The sequence below is a fragment of the Mesocricetus auratus genome, unplaced genomic scaffold, assembly GCF_017639785.1.
Source record: "Mesocricetus auratus isolate SY011 unplaced genomic scaffold, BCM_Maur_2.0 Super-Scaffold_100014, whole genome shotgun sequence".
Lineage (NCBI taxonomy): Eukaryota > Metazoa > Chordata > Mammalia > Rodentia > Cricetidae > Mesocricetus > Mesocricetus auratus.
In genome coordinates this window covers 38958275-38975508 of record NW_024429197.1, presented here as the reverse complement: position 1 = coordinate 38975508, position 17234 = coordinate 38958275, and the positions used below count along the sequence as shown (strand labels likewise).

At 44.2% G+C, this 17234-nt stretch overlaps 1 protein-coding gene across 1 annotated transcript in view; it reads left to right on the top strand.

The window, feature by feature from the left end:
• Nucleotides 1-17234, top strand: part of Cachd1 (cache domain containing 1) — a 212526-nt gene that overhangs the window by 135988 nt on the left and 59304 nt on the right. The window contains exons 5-6 of the mRNA XM_005086633.4: nucleotides 13968-14094; nucleotides 16661-16805. Coding sequence (XP_005086690.1) covers nucleotides 13968-14094; nucleotides 16661-16805 — 272 coding nt within the window. The remainder of the gene's footprint in view (nucleotides 1-13967; nucleotides 14095-16660; nucleotides 16806-17234) is intronic.

Below are 17234 nucleotides of genomic sequence, written 5' to 3'. Positions count from 1 at the left end.
TTGCTTTTCTGGACAGGGTTTCTCTGTGAAACAGCCCTGGCTGTTCAGGAACTCTCTTTGAACACCAGGCTGGCCTCTAACTCACAGAGATCCTCTGCCTCCCAAGTGCTGGGATTAAAGGCGTGCGCCACCACAGCCCAGCTAGGAGGCTATTCTTATTCAAACCACCATAGTAGGGTAACCAAGGCTTTTGAAGAACCCCAGTGGGGAATGACTGTGATTTCCTGTCAGGGAGTACTGATTTCCAAGACTCACCAGAAAACCTGCACAGAAAAATGCCCCCTATCTATATGAAAGTGACATAAATTACACAGAGTAATCGAATTCACAAAATGTATTCAAGAAAATCCATTGTTTCTTCATCTTACTCGTAGGATAGATCCCATCCTGTAGATAACAGTGGAGAGAAGTTGGCTCATATAAACTGAAATTAGCAAGTGACTAACCATTGTGTCCCAGCTAATGACCTGCCTACCCTAGATTGCCAACACTGAGAAGTTTCTCCATCTCTCCCCATGGCCTGACAATTGAAGTTCCTTGTATATGAAACCAAGCCTGTGATCTCACTGCTCATCCCCATCTCTCTGACCCATTTTTCAAAACTCAGTTAAGAGCAGCTTCGTTACCTAAGCCTGAGATCCAGAAATAGCCTCAACCACCGACCCCACCACACCCCACCCCGCTCCTTTGTAAGACTTCTCATGGATGACAGTTTTCTGTTAGGTGCAGTACTAGACAGCAGAGTTTGTGGCCTCAGAGAACTCACATTCTCGTGTGTGTGTGTGTGTGTGTGTGTGTGTGTGTGTGTGTGTGTGTGTGTGTGTATGTGTGTGTGTGTGTGTGTGTGTTGATATTGTTGGGAAAGAGGACAAGAGAAAAACCCACAGGCAAGAACAAAGCCAGGATCCAGCTCTGAACAGCATCTTAAAAAGTAACCAGAATTATCCAGGTTATGGTGAAAAGCTTGTGGCATGTTCTAGAAGCTAAAACATGTGCAGCCAAGTTATTATCATTACTACTACTACCACATTTTAAACTTTGAAGCCAAGCAGCTGGCAGACCTAAGTGGGGGAAGGTGGAAACTTTGTGGAAAATGGGAAGGAAAAACTAGGCGTAGACAATTGAACTGACCTTGGAAGGGAACTGGACAGTACTAGAAGACGGAAAGACTCCGGGGAGACTTCTCTTTGAGGTTGCTTGACTGAAAAAAGGAGAAGATGGGGCAAGTGAAGATACAGGAGATCCCACTAACGCTAACTAGTGAGGTTTTTTTGTTTGTTTGTTTGTTTGTTTTTTAAGTTAGTCTAAGAAAACTAAGGAGCCAGATGAGATAAGATTATAATGTCAACTTTTTTTGCCCCAAACATAGCTAAACCCTAGAGTCCCAATAAGTAGTTTGTTTAAAACAAACAAAAACCTTATAAGTTTCCCAACCCCAGGGATTCAAAACATTGTCATGGTAAAGGTTGGGACCCTGCGGTTTTCAGAAACTGGTTATGGCAATCATCCGGGCCTGAGAACTGTTTCTGTTACTTTTCTGCTATTCTCTCCATGAATACAAGGGGAATACCCTGGCTTTGGGGTCCTTTGGGAGTCTATATAGGAGTGGAAGACAGAAGAATTGACATTCCTGATTTGGGACTGACACCAAGCTTATTGTAGTTCTCCAAGTCTCAAATGAGTTAAGGACAGACTGTTTTGTTGTTGTTGTTGCTTCTTTGGTTATATAGTTAACTAGAAAAAAAAACACCAAACTTGGAACAGAATTGGGTTTGAGTGTCTTTTTCTTGGTATTGGGTTAAAATAAAATAAATGGGAGGAGATGGGAAAGGATCACAGAGTTGAGTAAGCCCTCCCGTAGGCAACCCACATTAATTGGGCTCTAGTAGAATGATCTGTGTAGGGGAATGATCGTTGGGCTCCATGGTGTGAGCCCCATTCAGAGTTCAAGACTGAAGTCTCTCTTGGCTTCCTGAACCAATCAACTCTAAATGAGAATAAAGGAATCTCTTCAGTCAGCCTCAATATTCTGTCTCTTCATAGCAACTATCTACTTGGAACTTTAACCTCTCCATGTTTTGGTTTCTAGAATAATAACTAAAACCTATCTCATAAGGTTGTTGGATAAAAGAACTGAGATATCATATGCAAAAGAATTACTAAGTACCCGTACATAGCCAGGCACTTAAAATATTTACCCTCCTAAAACTGCATAGACAGAACTCAGTTCTCTGACATAGGCCATCTAGAGTGCATGGTCAAACAGTATACTCTGATGTCAGGAGTGGGAGCTGGAGAGGTGTGGTCAGGTTTAATGACAATGCCAGAAGCTTTATTTGGAGTCCTCAAAATGTTTGTTTTATTACTTTCCAAAATGTTTGCAATTTCACAGGCTGTTACTGAGTGGTGCTGTATAAATTCTGGTCTGCCTAGGAAGCCCGAGCATTCTCGTGTCTCTGAGCTGTGTACTGGAGACAGCTCTTCTGTTTTCTGTTTGGCAGGCTGTGGGAGTGGGAGCTTGGTATATTTGACTGGGTGGTGTTGAGTAAGTATCAGAAAACCTACAGTCCAGGTGAGAGACTAGCTTTCCACTCTAAGTTCTTTCTTTTTGTATTTATTGCTGTCGGGTAATATCATTGGGCAGACAAAAGTTATAGCCTAACTCTTGAGTGTTTTGTAATTCATGTTTTTCCTAATCCATTGAAAACTGATTGGCAGGAATTTGGGCAGGGTTGGTCTTGTTTTAGCTGCAGAGACTGATGGTAGAAGACCCAGTTAAATGGAATAGCCAAATATAAAGGAGCTATTTGAGGGCCAGAGAATCTGGGCTCTGCATTATAGTGATTTATAGAAAGCTACTACTGTCTGTACTGGTAACCCTTGAGACTCAGTAAATGGGAAAAAAGGAACACCTGAAAAGAGGAAGGTGCAATTTTTTACTGCTCATCTGACAACATACCCAGCTGGTGGTGCACGCCTTTAATCCCACACTTGGAAGCAGAGGCAGGTAGAGCTCTCTGAATTTGAGGCCAGCATGGTCTACAGAGTGAGTTCCAGGAGAGCCAGAGCTGCATAATAGAGACCCTGTGTCAATAACACCAAAAAAGAAAAAAGAGAAAAAAAACTGTTGTCTATTTCAAAATGGCTTGTCTTTCCTTACAGCTGCATAGCCCTGTAAAAGGAAGATGTCATCTTTGTGAAAGTCCTTATACAACTAGTAACAGATTCGATAGTTTTCCAGAAGACATATTTCCATTTCATGATCATTTTTTGTTTGCATTTTGTAGTGCAAAAATCCAGTTGCTCCTACATTCAGGGTCCCTTATCAGGTAGGATGCCTTGCGCAAGAATGTGCTAGCCCAGGGGGAGGCACTGGAGATGCCACACAGCCTGCTTTCTCCACTGAACCCTCTCACCTGTGTTCACGCAGCTCCAAGCAGAAACACTGCCCTTCAGTGACTCACATGAGCAAGATTCAGTAAATTTGTTGAGGGAGGGAAAGAGGGAGAGACGGAGGGAGGGAGGGAGGGAAGGAGGGAATGCTTGCATGTGTCTGTATCTGCTAGTGTCTCTCTCCTTCTCCTATTTACACAGCCACCAATATTCAATCATAGTGTTCTACCCGAAGGGTCTGAACTAATGGTAATTATCTCCAAAGGGTTCCACTCCTGAACCCACAGTTGGATTGAATTTCTACAGTCGCATGACCAATGGGGATTGAATTTCAACACAGGAACTCTTGGGAGAGTCGCTCAAACTGTAATGCAGGAAGGAAGCTATTGTAAAGAGTCACTCAAGCTCCTCCCTTTGAATCTAATACTATTGGAGCAATAGGCCCCAAGAAATTGGAATCTCCCCAGTAATCTCATGCTAGATCCTGGTACCATCTTGGAGAGTTTGTCTCCTGGAAAGAGATATAGCACAGTACTAACAACCAGACAATTCTCTGAAGAGATGAGCCAAGATAAAGATGATATATGAGACCACACCTTCACATGGACTGCTTAACCATGCATACCCTTTGCCTTCTATTTAAACCTAAATGTCATATTAGAATCTAGAAGAAGAACCTGGGAAAATCATTGGGTTTCTCTGTTCCTCCTCCCAAAGGACCACATAGAATCTCCTATTATGTCTTTCACTATTATTATGGCTATTTAATTGGCCTATTTGAAGTAAGATAGCCAAACCTAGTTTGTTAGGGCAGTCAGGGGCTAGACTCTGACCATACTACTTCCATGTTGTAACAAAGACTTACTACTGAACCCTTCCTAATTCACGAGTAAAGAAGTGTCTATATTGCTCTGAATCTGTATTTTGAAAACTGTCTCTTTGAGATAGAAATGTGAATTTTTGTCTAGCTTGAAGTTGATCTCCCAACCCTGAACTTACTATTTTTGTTTTAAAAATTAATATTTTATGATTTTATGTGTATAAGTGTTTGCCTACATGTATGTCTCTGTACCACACTTGTACCGTGTCCTCAGAGGCCAGAAAGTTGAGGGTCCTCTGAGACTGGAACTACAGATGGTTGTAGGCAGCCTTGTGGGTGCAGGGAATTGAACTTGGGTCCTCTGAAAGAGTAGCAGAGGTATCTCTCCAGTTCCTCCCAGAAGTTCCCAACACACGGTCAGAGGCAAAATGAAAGACAAAAATTTTAGGAGTGAGTACAACTGGTACTGGCCTCTGCTGTTCTGTAGGGCTTAGCCAAATACTTCTTGCCCTGGGCTTGATCCCTGCTTTTCCAGGCTTTGGGTATCACTTCTGTAATTACCTTATGTCTTCATGAGATGAGAACACACTTCCTGGTGTAGGACCACAGCCTACGATGACTCTCCCACAATCTAACAGCTAGGATTTAGTTGTCTCCATCTTGCTCATCTAAATATTTAATTAGACATTTTAAGATAGTTGGTGCAATGACCACTGATATACATCTCAATCACTAGGAAGTGAGAATACTAATCTTTTCTCCCTTTTTTCGTTTCATCCCCACATTCTACATACTTTTTGAAAAGTAGCTGGAAAATCATATGATTTATTTGCGGCAGGGTCTCACCGTGTAGCACTGACTAGCCTAGAGCTTATAGAGATCTGCTTACTTCTGCCTCCCAAGTGCTGGTATAAAGGTGTATGCTACCACCCCAGCTGGAAATGTGTTCTTTTCGAAGTCCACAGTCTCCAGCTTGCAGAGGTCCAGCTTGCTGGGTTTTGACTCTCTGCTAGTGCAAAAGGGGCTAGCCATTCTGGAGAAATCATACCTTGAACTTTAAAGTTGTATCTTTTCCTGGACTGTGGATATGCAGCATGAAACATGAAGCTGGGCAGCAGCAGGGATGGGCAGATGCTCCATCAGGAGATGATGCCAAGAGTACCCAGTCCATAAGTTGCAGAGTGTGCTGTATTGCCAGGGTCCCCACATTCCATCCCATTTCCATGTGGTGCATGTCCATGATTTTCAACACTTCATTATAAAATGAGCTTTAGCTTGATTTTACCCAACAATAGGTTATTGGGTAAATTGTCCTCATTACATTTAAGATAGGCTCGTCTTGACTGTAGGTCATGAATACATTTTAGCTTAGCATACTTTCAGTTTGTGGCAGGTTTGTGGGCTGACCCAGTTAGAAGTCGAGCACCGGGATTTCCCTCCTGTTGACCATCACGATTTGCTTCTTTCCCATTTTGGTTTCTAAAGGGAATTTGTGAGCACCTTTTCCAAAGCCATCACTTTATAGTTGAAACGGTTGGAATCTCACAGGGGGCAGAAGTGAGGCACTTAGCCAAGCCACAGATGTCATGTTCTAACAGCATTTACTTTAAAAAAGAAATAAAAAAAAAAACTGGCCGTGGTAGGCTCTGGGAATATAACAGAAACTGATTTGGGATCCCGCTCTAGTGTCACTCACAGCTCTTCAGAGTGGGCAACACTAAAGGACCAACTATAAAAATGGCACACAGAATTTTAGCAGGTTTTGCTGAGAAGCTCAGTATTGGCTATGAGGATGCTGACTGACCATCATCAGGCAATGGCCTCTGAGAAGGTGAAATTTAAGGCAGAGTTTGAAGGATAAGGAAGAGCTGACTGGATGGAGGAAAGTGGTACCCAGGCCTAAGATGACCTTGGAAGAGGGCAATGGCGCGTTAGTGGGGGGTAAAAATTAGGTCTTTAAGTACAGTGCATCCTGTGGAGGAAGGAGGAGAATGGAGAGAAGGGAGGGGCAGGCTAGCCAGGGCCTTTCAGAGTTAGGATTCAATAGTAAATACAAGACAGTGGGAAACCTTTGAAATCAGGGTGTGCTGTACGTCTCAGAAAGATGCTTTTGGATCCTCCCTGGAGAGGAATTTTAAGGTCAGATGGTTTGCCAGACTTAAAAGATAGGGCCTAATCCTGTGGCTTCTCATTTCGGGTCCATTCTGTGTTATCAGAGTCTTTTTATAAGAAGTAAGTACCAGCATGAATTAAAGAGAAGTATAATAGAGGGCTGGGCCTGCGCCCAAACTTCTTTCTTAGTCTTCCCCAAGTTAGTGATGAAAGGAGGAGGTAAGGCTCACATCACTAACCTGTGGTAAACTCCCAGAAGGATTAAGACCTGTCTATTGTATAGCTTCTCAGTCACGTAAAAACTCCCTCTCTTATCTCAACTGCTCTGGTTATTGTCTAATGTTACGTTGAGCTGCTCGTGCTGCGACTGTTTGCCAAGCTTTCTAGGCCACAGCTGATGGGTCTGTGCTATCCTCCCGCTAAGCCAGCCCTGTGGGTCAGTGGCAAGCCGTCACAGTTCAACAGTTTGTTTCTTCTTTTCTTATTCCTTACTTCAGTTATAGAATCATTTTTGTTATATCTCATCAATTTATTTACATCCTACATTTACCAGCTAATACAACTTATTATAATATTGAGAAACACCTCACATGTATGTGTTTATTCTGCCTCTAGAGAAATACCCAGCATACTTTTTGTCTGATGACTACTAATTCAAAAATGTTTCCTTTAGCTTCACCTATCGTTACTTTGTCTTGGTTTGTATTATTTTTAAGATTTAAAAATGTGTGTCTGTCTGTCTGTGTGTGTGTCTGTAATGCAGATGCCTCTAGAATCCAGAGCTGGAATTACAGACTGCTGTGATGTGCATGCTAGGAACCCAACTCAGGTCCTTTGGGGGAGCGGTACATGCTCTTCACCACTGAGTCATCTCTCCAACCCATCCTTTATGTTTGTTTGTTTTGTTTTGTTTTTCAAGACAGGGTTTTTCTGTACTGCTTTGGAGGCTGTCCTAGAACTCGCTCTGTAGACCAGGCTGGTCTCGAACTCACAGAGATCCTCCTGCCTCTGCCTCCCGAGTACTGAGATTAAAGGCATGAGCCACCAATGCCCGGCTCTCCAGTTAATTTTAATTTGCTTTGTTTTTGTAATTGCCTCACTATGTAGCCCAGGATAGCCTCAAGCTTGGGTTCTTATTGTCTCTATCTCCAACATGCCAGGGTCAGTCTTGTAGTCTGTGATTTTACACAAGTGCTGTAGTGTCCTGGAAAGAACAAAGGTTTTAGAATCGAGCATTTTCCAGCTCAAGTTACAGTCCTCCCCCTGGGTCCTTGAGTAAGTTACTGTTGCCTCTGTCAGGGCAGGTAAGAGAACATGCTCACAGATTCATTATGAAAACTGAAAAGTCTGTGTGAAGTACCAAACCATTTCACTGTTCTATTAGCAAAGTAGCTCAATTGAAGTATAATTAATATCCAATAAATTTCATGTACAGTTTGTATATTACTCAGTCTTCTTTCTTATAGAACCCAACCCAGGGATGACACCACTCACAATGGATTGGGGCCTCTCCCATCAATAACTCACTAACAAAATTCCTTACAGCAAGATCTTATGTAGACATTTTCTTGACTGAGGTCCCTTCCTTTCAGATAACTCTAGCTTATGTCAAGTTGACGTAAAACTAGCCATCCCAGGGGTTAACCAAGGGCAACAGCAATGGGCTTTATATTTGGGGAGTCTCTTGGATAACCCTAACCAATAACTCAAGAGGGCTTCTCATGGTTGGTATTGGTTTTTCTTGGGGGGGGGGTCTTTGGTTCTTGGAGGGAACATTTTTAGCCTAGATGAGAAAATTTCATTTAAACTCTATATGTACATTTACACAAAGAACTGCATGTATTTCGGGTTGTTTGTTTATTTTTGAAATTAATAGTAGTATGAGGTGGTTTTATTTGCAAACTTTCTCAACAAAGCCGTCTATGCATGGAGGAGGAAGTGGCTGACTTCGTGAAGCCTATTTAAAATGGTCAGTGCTTCCAGATATTCCATAGTCAGGATATTTCATTTATTTTGGCTTTAGCATTAGGAAAGAGTGAGCTTTTAGAATTTATACAACCTGTGTGCTGCAGGTAATTCTCAGAGAATGTGTTCTGAGTGTGGATGGATTGGTGAGACAGCCCTCCAGGATCTTAGATCTAGGAATACAGAGTCTATAATTTACCTTAACAACAATCATGTGATTGTAAGGGTCAAGAGATAACTCGCTTCTTCCAACTCCAGGACTTCAGAGCACACTGCATCTTCAAGCTTGGGTACCAACTTCAGTGAGGAATATTGATTTATTGCCACCTTCATATGTGTGTGTGTGTGTGTGTGTGTGTGTGTGTGTGTGTGTGTGTGTGTGTTAGATATGTGGAGTGATACAGACAGATACAAACATGCCTATTGATAGTTTAAATCCAAATACCATGCATTCTGGGCCAATAGTTTGGTCCCCGCTTTTTCCTGGACATTTTCCAATACCCTTGCGGAAAGAGAAAAGGAGTATGCAGGGCCCTGTGTTGAGTTAGACACCACCTCAAGTGGCCAGAGTGTGTAACTGGTACAAGAATGGTAGGAAGCCCCTCTGGGTTGCCTGCACAGTTAATAAGGCTTTCTGCACCTCTGTCTCTAGGCCAGAGAGGGGCCTGCTTAGCCGTGCATGCTCCATGTTGATGGATTACTTCTAGGTCCTGGGGGTCTTGTTACCTTCATATTCATCTTCCTCTGCTAGTACCAGATAATGGGTGAAATTTAATCATATGCCACAGGACTCCCGAGGAGGAGAACTTGAGAACCCTTGCCTGCTGCACTCAGTGCAAGAATGATTACAAGGACCCAGAATGATCTTTTGTGGTGAGACTAAATGTATCACGAACTGTATGACTTCTGATTTATTTTTAAAACATTCCCGGTCCCATTGGCTCCCTTTTAATAGTTTCCTAGAGCCTGTTTATTGTTACAGATGTTACTTTTAAATGAGGTCATCGAGCTCTCCTTAACTTCCAAAGGCAGCATTTGCCTTTTTATTGCAAGGGTTGGCAGGGCTTGCCTGGAGAACAGTGCAAATATGAGATCAAGGTTAAGGCTCCAGACCCCAGGAGGCAAGGAGAGTAGAGGCCTCTCTGAGTCTGCACACACTCCACATCAGCCAGACACCACCAGAGAGCATGCTCACTCCATCCTGGGGATGACCTTTACAAGGGCAAATTGCTTGCCAAGAGGCAGGAGTCAGACATCATGATCTCAGATTGGCCTGAGTCATGTGGCCTTCTTGTTCAAAGTAAAACCTCAGGCATGTCACAAAACCTCTCTGAGCCCATTTCCTTATGTGTCCTAGAGATAAGAATTTTTATTGCTTGGATTTGGGCTCTTTGGCAAGTATGTGGAGGTGATGGGGGAATAAAAATCTGGCAGTTACTAAAAATACATAGAATCCTGCATGTAGTATATTTTGCATGGCTTTGGGGGAGAACCACTGACAAAATATGGCTTGCCACTGACTTTTGTAAATATACTTACATTGGCTCACAGTCACATGTGATCAGTTACCTGTCTATGGCTGCCTTCTTGCTATATTAGCAGAAGTAGTTTTATCAGAGCATAGGAAAAGCCAGAATTTCTACTGTGTGTCCTTCAACAGAAGTTTGGCATCACTATTCCAAACTGGAAAGCTGTGCTGGGACGGGGAGGTGGTCCTTCAAACCATGGAGGAATGGGCATGTGTGGAATTTTAACACTCTCTTGCATGTCTGTGGGTTCCCATCATTCTGGTTTAATTCTTATACCTGAAACCCTGTGCATGTTAAGGTTGACTTGCTGGAGCTGGAATTAAATGGCAGAAATTGATCAGCACAGAGCTTGTGTTGGACAACCTCTGCTCCATGTTGCCAGACTGGAACCTTGTTTTCCTTTACATAAGAACGACCTTAGGTGTCCCAGACATGTATTCCTAGAAGGAGACCAACTGACCAGCAGCACTGTGTGACTCTTTTGGTTTTACGAGATAGGGTTTCTCTGTATTGTTTTGAGGCTGTCGGTCCAGCCTGGCCTCGAACTCACAGAGATCCGCCTGCCTCTGCCCCCCGAGTGCTGGGATTAAAGGCGTGTGCCACCACCGCCCGGCCCGTGTGACTCTTTAAAGGCACAATCGCGTGTCACCCCAGCAAGGTGTTCAAAAGTGAATTTCAGTGTAAGATGAGAAGCTACTGACCGACTTCGTGATCTCTTCCTTTGTGGTTTGCGTGTTTCCAGTGACAGGAGGGAGCATCTCTGATGCCAGACTGTGTCTCTGCTTGCCAGGAGGAAAGATGAAACTGACATTTTAACATCGACTGTGTTGTATTTTAATTGCTGTCTTATTTGTTAACTCGGTCCTCAGAGAACATATTGCCAGTGGCGGGAGAACGTATGCAAAGTGGATAAAACTTTAAACATGACAAACCTCACTCAGAAAGAGACTAGAGTCCAGTCGATTTTACTCTGGGTTCTACTTTGTTCGTGGCACCCACAGATGATGTGTGCTTATGTACTCTACCCTATGCACAGATAATATGTGCCTATATAATTACCCTGTACACAGATGATTTGTGCTTATACACTGATTTCTATGATACACTGGAGAGCTTATCTTGGCCTCTGGCTTCCTGTCTTGCTAACTCAACATTTGCAAGCTGATTCCACTATTCTGTTCTCATGGCCCCATCCTTCCACACAGGTGCATCTTGAGATGCCACTTTAAGCAAGCCCAAATTCAAAAATCCATTGTGGTGTATACAGGACACCTTGCATTGCATATGGGAAGGAGGGGGTGCTCTCATTCAGTGCTTGTTGCCAACACCATCTCATAACTTGATAGATCTTTCCTGTCCTTGGATAGCACCCCTAAACCTCATCTAAGCTGGTTATCAGATATTGTGCTAATTGATTAGTAAAGGGTTCAGCGTATATTTCTGATCTCCCGCAATTTGTTTGTCCTAGGCAAGACTCACCTTGGTTCTTTTGATCTCTTGCCTTCCAAGCATTTCCATTCTCATCACAGGTCAAGATCAAATGGAGAAGAGTTGATCAAGGTCTAGTGGACAGCAGGGTCATAGATACAACAGTGACCTAGAGGCAACAGCACCTGAAAGCTGAAGCGAGAGCTTCCTGTGTCAGACAGGAATTCAGTGCAGCCAGCATACTCAAGGGTCCCGTCAGGCCAGCCACAGGGCTGAGTGCTAATGACACAGAGCAGACCAGCAGCTTGACTTCTTCATGAAGCTCTGGAGTAAAGGGAAGTCTTCATGTGGTTGTCTTGGTTTCCCTTTGACTGCCATGGTCTATTGCCCCCTTTATGTCCTGCCAGCCTTCAAATCTCCATTTCAGAACATTAATAGCCCTTGATGTTAAGTGTGGCATACAAGCATAATATTGTAATTAGCTCTCCCTCTTGTGTTTGATTCCGAATTGTTGACTGAAAAATGTGAGTCAGAAGAGCTGTGTTTGAGACACCTTTCCACCTGCCAGATACATATATTCAAGAAATACCCACCAGATGCTATGTATTCATGACCCCAGGCTCTGGAGGGACAAGAGCACATGACTGCTTGTATGCACTTGAAATTGTAACTGGAGGGAAAAGCGTATGAGCTATGCTTACACAAATAGGTACAATGTGGAAATAAAATAAAAATTTGCTGGAGTTAATTAAAGCCCTGGGAACCATCTTTAAGCTCTCATTTCCTCGCTTGCAACATGGAACTTAAACCACATATTATATTTGATCATGCACCTGTTAAATGCAATACCCTGAGAGCTCTGGGCTGCTATAGAGGTGACGTGTTCCATTGTTGTCAGAGTCACGTCTCAACTGGAGAAACAAATCCTTATCTGGGCCACATGGGCATCGAGCTGTGTGTACACAGGGCTGTGTGTGCTGGCTAGATCACACCTCGGGCATTCCTGCTCGCTGTCTTTTCCCGCCCACCTCTGCTTTGAGCTCTGCTTATGTTTCTAGTTCTGCTGATGTATTAGTAACTAAAGTAAGATGGGGTTTTGTTCCTCTTGACAGATACTGCAGTGCTTGAAGCCGTCTTGCATGCACAGTCAAATGTGTAGTGTAGTATTGCACTATTATGGAAGAGAGTGAAAAAGCATAATAGCTCAAAGAAGGGAGGGGATTCTGATTGTGAAAAGATCAAAATCAGCTTTTGGAAGCTACATATGGTGATAGACACCAGTAACCCCGGCATTCAGGAGCTGAGACGGGAGGATCGAGAGTTCAAGGACAGCCTCAACTTACATGGTGAATTTGATGGCAGCCTAGATTACATAGCAAGATCTTGCCCAAAATGATAATAACAACAATATAGAAGAATTTGAGAGCTAGAGCATAGGTCAGTGAAAAGCATGAGGACTGGAGGCAGAATCCCCAGAGCCCACGTAAACCTGAGCACAGTAGCATGCATCTACAGTCTAGGTGAGAAGAGAGGTGAAGGCTGGAACCTCTGGAAGCTCTCAGGACGGCTAGCCTGGTGTACACAGTGGCAAACAGCTAAAAGAGGACCTCGTTTCAAAACAAGTCAGGAGGCAGGGACCAGCACCTGAGGTTGTTTTCCGACTTCTACACAGGAGCCCTGGCATGTGTGCACAGTACATTACAAACATGCATGCACACACACCCACAGATTGATTGTTTTTCTTGAGACAGGGTTTCTCTGTCATCCTGGCTGCCCAGGATATCACTCTATAGACCAGGCTAACCTTGAACACAGAGATTCACCTACCTCTGCCTCCTCAGTGCTGGGATTAAAGGCGTACACAGCCATCATCCAGACCACAGATTAATTTTTTTAAAGGTAGAACAAAATTTAAAACTCAAGAGGTTGTGAGCCAGGGTGTTCACAGGTGGGTAGCACTGGGGCTGAGGGAATGCCAAGTATGATCCATGGTAGAAACACAGGAAGTCAGATAGTGGAGCATGATTTAAACACAGGAGCCAAGACACCAAAGTCTCGGTCCCCACTGAGGATTTTTTGACCAATGGCTTAAGCATATTTCTCAACTCCAAAGCAAGAATAGCAATGCCACCCACATGCTAGCATTGCTTTATGAATGAGACATCATAAAGAAAAATCGGGCCTCTGTGTCAGCTCGAGAGACGTGCAGTCAATTTGCCATTCACGAAAAAAAGAGTTCCAAAATGATAGGGTTGTGGCCCTGCAAATACCATCTGTGCTGTTTCCATTACTGCGAAGTGTGACTAGTGAAAGCAAGGTCAGTGTCACAAGTCTAGTCCCTAGAGACAAGGTGTGGGAGCAGTTAGAGAATGGACCTCACACCAGCAAGTATACTCTAGCCCAACGTGGACCAGCCCCATGAAAAGGAATATTAGTGCAGATGAATCTTTGGTGCTGGAAAAAGTAACCCAGGACATAGAATGCCACCCTACCATGTGAAGAATAACAACAGCTCCTCTTGAGCGAAACACCATGCTTCCTAGTCACATGATGTGTTTTTTAAGGAGTGGAGAGAAAATGTTTTGTAGAAAATTTACACCCTTCTATCTGGTGGGATTTCTTCATAGTACAAGTGGTTTATGCAAAACAGATGCCTGAGGAGCCCTGCACATACACACTTGTGGACTCTGTGGTTATATTTCATTTTCTTCCTCTTGCAGTTCTTGCAGACAACCTGAAATCCAACCCTGGGATCAAGTGGCAGTATTTCAGCTCAGAAGAAGGCATTTTCACTGTCTTTCCAGCACACAAGTTCCGGTGTAAGGGCAGCTATGAGCATCGCAGTCGGTATGCTGGCTTCCTGCAGGGGTCGTATGGCTGGGAACTGTAACTCTGGGTAGGGGATTTCAGCCTCAGCAGTGAGTTCCACACACGGTTCTGCCCCAAGCAGTTCAGAGACTTTTCTCCTTGCTCAGAAACAATGTCTATATTTGATGAATATGGATGTGCTTTGTGCTAGGAAAGGATGATGGTAAAGCCCAGAGCTTTCCACCAGCTCACCAAGCAAAGCTGTCTGGAGAAAATGCATTTGCTTGCTGCGTTTACTGTTCTGTGCTAAGAACATCTTTGTTGAAATAGATGTGACAGCACCTTCTCCACAGCTCAACCCTTGAGCAGAGCGATGTAATTGCAGGAAAGTTTGTGGCTGACTTTCCTTTCTGAGATAATGTGTTTGGTTTTACACTTTGGAAGTTTGCATGCACACTTCGGCCACTACCAGTTCTAAGGCTGTGCACAAAGCTTGTGATCAAAGGTCACCATTATCCTGCCTTTCTCATACCGAAATGACTTGGTTGTACCATCTAGCCAGAGGGAAAGGAGTGATGAGATCATGTGTAAAACAAGGATCATCAATCTACAGAAGCCCCTAGACAAAGATGGACTCTCTGAGCCCCAGCGGGTTCTCTTTGGCCGTGTAGGTGTTCAGTTCCTGGAAGGGCGTGGGAGATGCCCATTCTCCATGGCTGTCTCCAAACAGTTACCGTAATATCCCTTCGTCCTTCCTTCACTTGTATCCAGAATTTTTCCCAAAGGGGGTGGGGATGGGGAATTTCTATTTTTATTATTTGGTTGGTTTGTTTATTTCATCCTCTCCCTAGATATTCTGTTATAGTTGCGTGTCAGGGAGACTGGACCAGAAATCATGACTTTGGTGTCTAGTTCATTGGCTCTCAACATCCCTAATGCTGGGACCATTTAATATAGTTCCTCATTTGTGGTGACACCCCAACTAATAAAATTACTTTTGCAGCCATCTTGGTCACCACTGTTCTTGGTGACCCAGTGAATGGGTCAGTCAATACGCCCACTCCCAAAGGGCTGCAACCCACAGGTTGAGAACCACTGGACTAGTTGGGGGAGAAAGGCTGGCATCTGCCCCTGAGGGAACCCAGCATATGGGAGGGAGGGAGGGCCTCATCACTATTCAGCTCTCACCTGCAAGTTCCAACTCGAGCGTGCCTATATCTTTGGCTGCGTGACCATGTTTCCCTCCTCATAGATTGCTAGCCCTACCTATTAACTTGTCTTAACTGGTTGCCTTTACAAACTCTCTACAACACATGGAAGACTCCAGTGGGTTTCAGAGCACAGCACCGTGAGACAGGGACCAGTCAAGCTCTCAGATTTGCCTCCCAGTCTTATCTAAGTAACATACAGGGCTATTTATACATCCTACTAAAGCCACTTTAGATAAAGCTGCTGGGCTTTTCATTGGGTGAATTCGGTTAGGACGAAGGGGGCATATCATTTTAAGGAAAATTCTCTCTCCTAGTTAGAAGGGGACACACACACACACACACACACACACACACACACACACACACACACGCACACGCACACACACACACACGCACGCACCAGGAACATTTGACCTGGTCTTGGTGTAGAACTGAGAAGGAGTTCCTACTGTTCTGTTCCTGGTTCATCCTGAGGCCTCCTCTTCTGGGCTCCTTTTATCTCATTTCTCCACTGGCTCAGTGGTACTGACTGGTGAACTGCTAAAGTGGTCTCAATACAAGACTTTTGACTTGCCAACAGCTAGTATAAATTTGGCCAGATTTTAAGGTGTTTTGTTTTGTTTTGTACTGTGTCTACATTTCTCAATTTGTGCCCAGGCTTTTGTGACTCACTGGTAGCTCACATTTCACAGAAAATTCTAGTTTTAGAGGCGTCAAGGAGGGGATTCTCTTGAGGCCGATTTGCTTTCTTGAACCAACCCTAATTTGTTCCAGGTTTAAAATGAATAGAGAGCTCATTAAACCACTTCTTACAGCCCCTCCTGACCCATGCAGGGGCGGAGGCTGCTCTGATCAGAGGCGGTTTCTCCTCCGTGGCTTCTGCAGGTCCCCCCTCTTTCTTCATGTTGGTGAATGAGAACCTGGTGGGATGAGTTTCAGGTGTGTGCGTGAGTGGTGGTGCGTGCGTGCGTGCGTGCGTGCGTGCGTGCGTGCGTGCGTGCGTGCGTGTGTGTGTGTGTGTGTGTGTGTGTGTGTGTGTGTCTCCAAAACAGAAGCCAACATTGGCAACTGGGCCTTGTTCTCCATTTGGACCAAGTCTCACTAGCCTGAGGGTCCAGCAGCTCACTCCTCTAAGCAGAACCCGAGTAAGTGGAAAGTCTGGGCCCACAGAAGTAAGCTGAGACTTTCAAGTATGCTGAAGTCAGCCTCCCAGAAGGTGTTCTCTCATCTTTAAAACTGGAATTTCACAGTCCCGTTGCTTTCAGTGCCCTTCCCCATTCCATTCTAAACTCACTCCAACCTGTGCCGTCCCCAGAAGAACCCCACACACACACCAGTGTATCCACACATCCATAGTGTTCACAGCTGTGCTAAGACCCTTTTCCTTTCTCCAGGCCCATCTATGTCTCTACTGTTCGGCCGCAGTCCAAGCACATAGTCGTGATCCTGGACCACGGGGCCTCAGTCACTGACACCCAGCTCCAGATTGCCAAGGATGCTGCGCAGGTGATCCTCCGTGCCATCGATGAGCATGATAAGGTGACTATTCTCCCAGTGTCCCTTTGGGGCATGAAAGCTGTCTTGAATATTTCCAACATTTATTTTTGTTTTATTATGGTCAGTCAGGTGCATCATAGTGACATCTCAGTCAAGAATGGACCAGATAGTCCACTGCTCCCTTATGATCATGTTTTGAGTGTTTTGACTTTTCCATCACCAAAGACTTTTTCTTTTTTTTTTTTTTTTTTTTTTTTTTATATTAATATTTTTTTTATTTTCCATTTTAAATTTAGATAAGAAACAAGGTTGCTTCACAAGTCAGTACGAGGTCCCTCTCCCTTTCCCTCCCCTCCTCCTGTGCCCACCCCCATCCCCCCCCGTTATCCCTCATTCCCCCAGGGAGGGTGAGGCCCTCCATGGGGGTGTCCATAGTCTGTCATTTCATATAGGGCAGGGCCTAGACCCTTC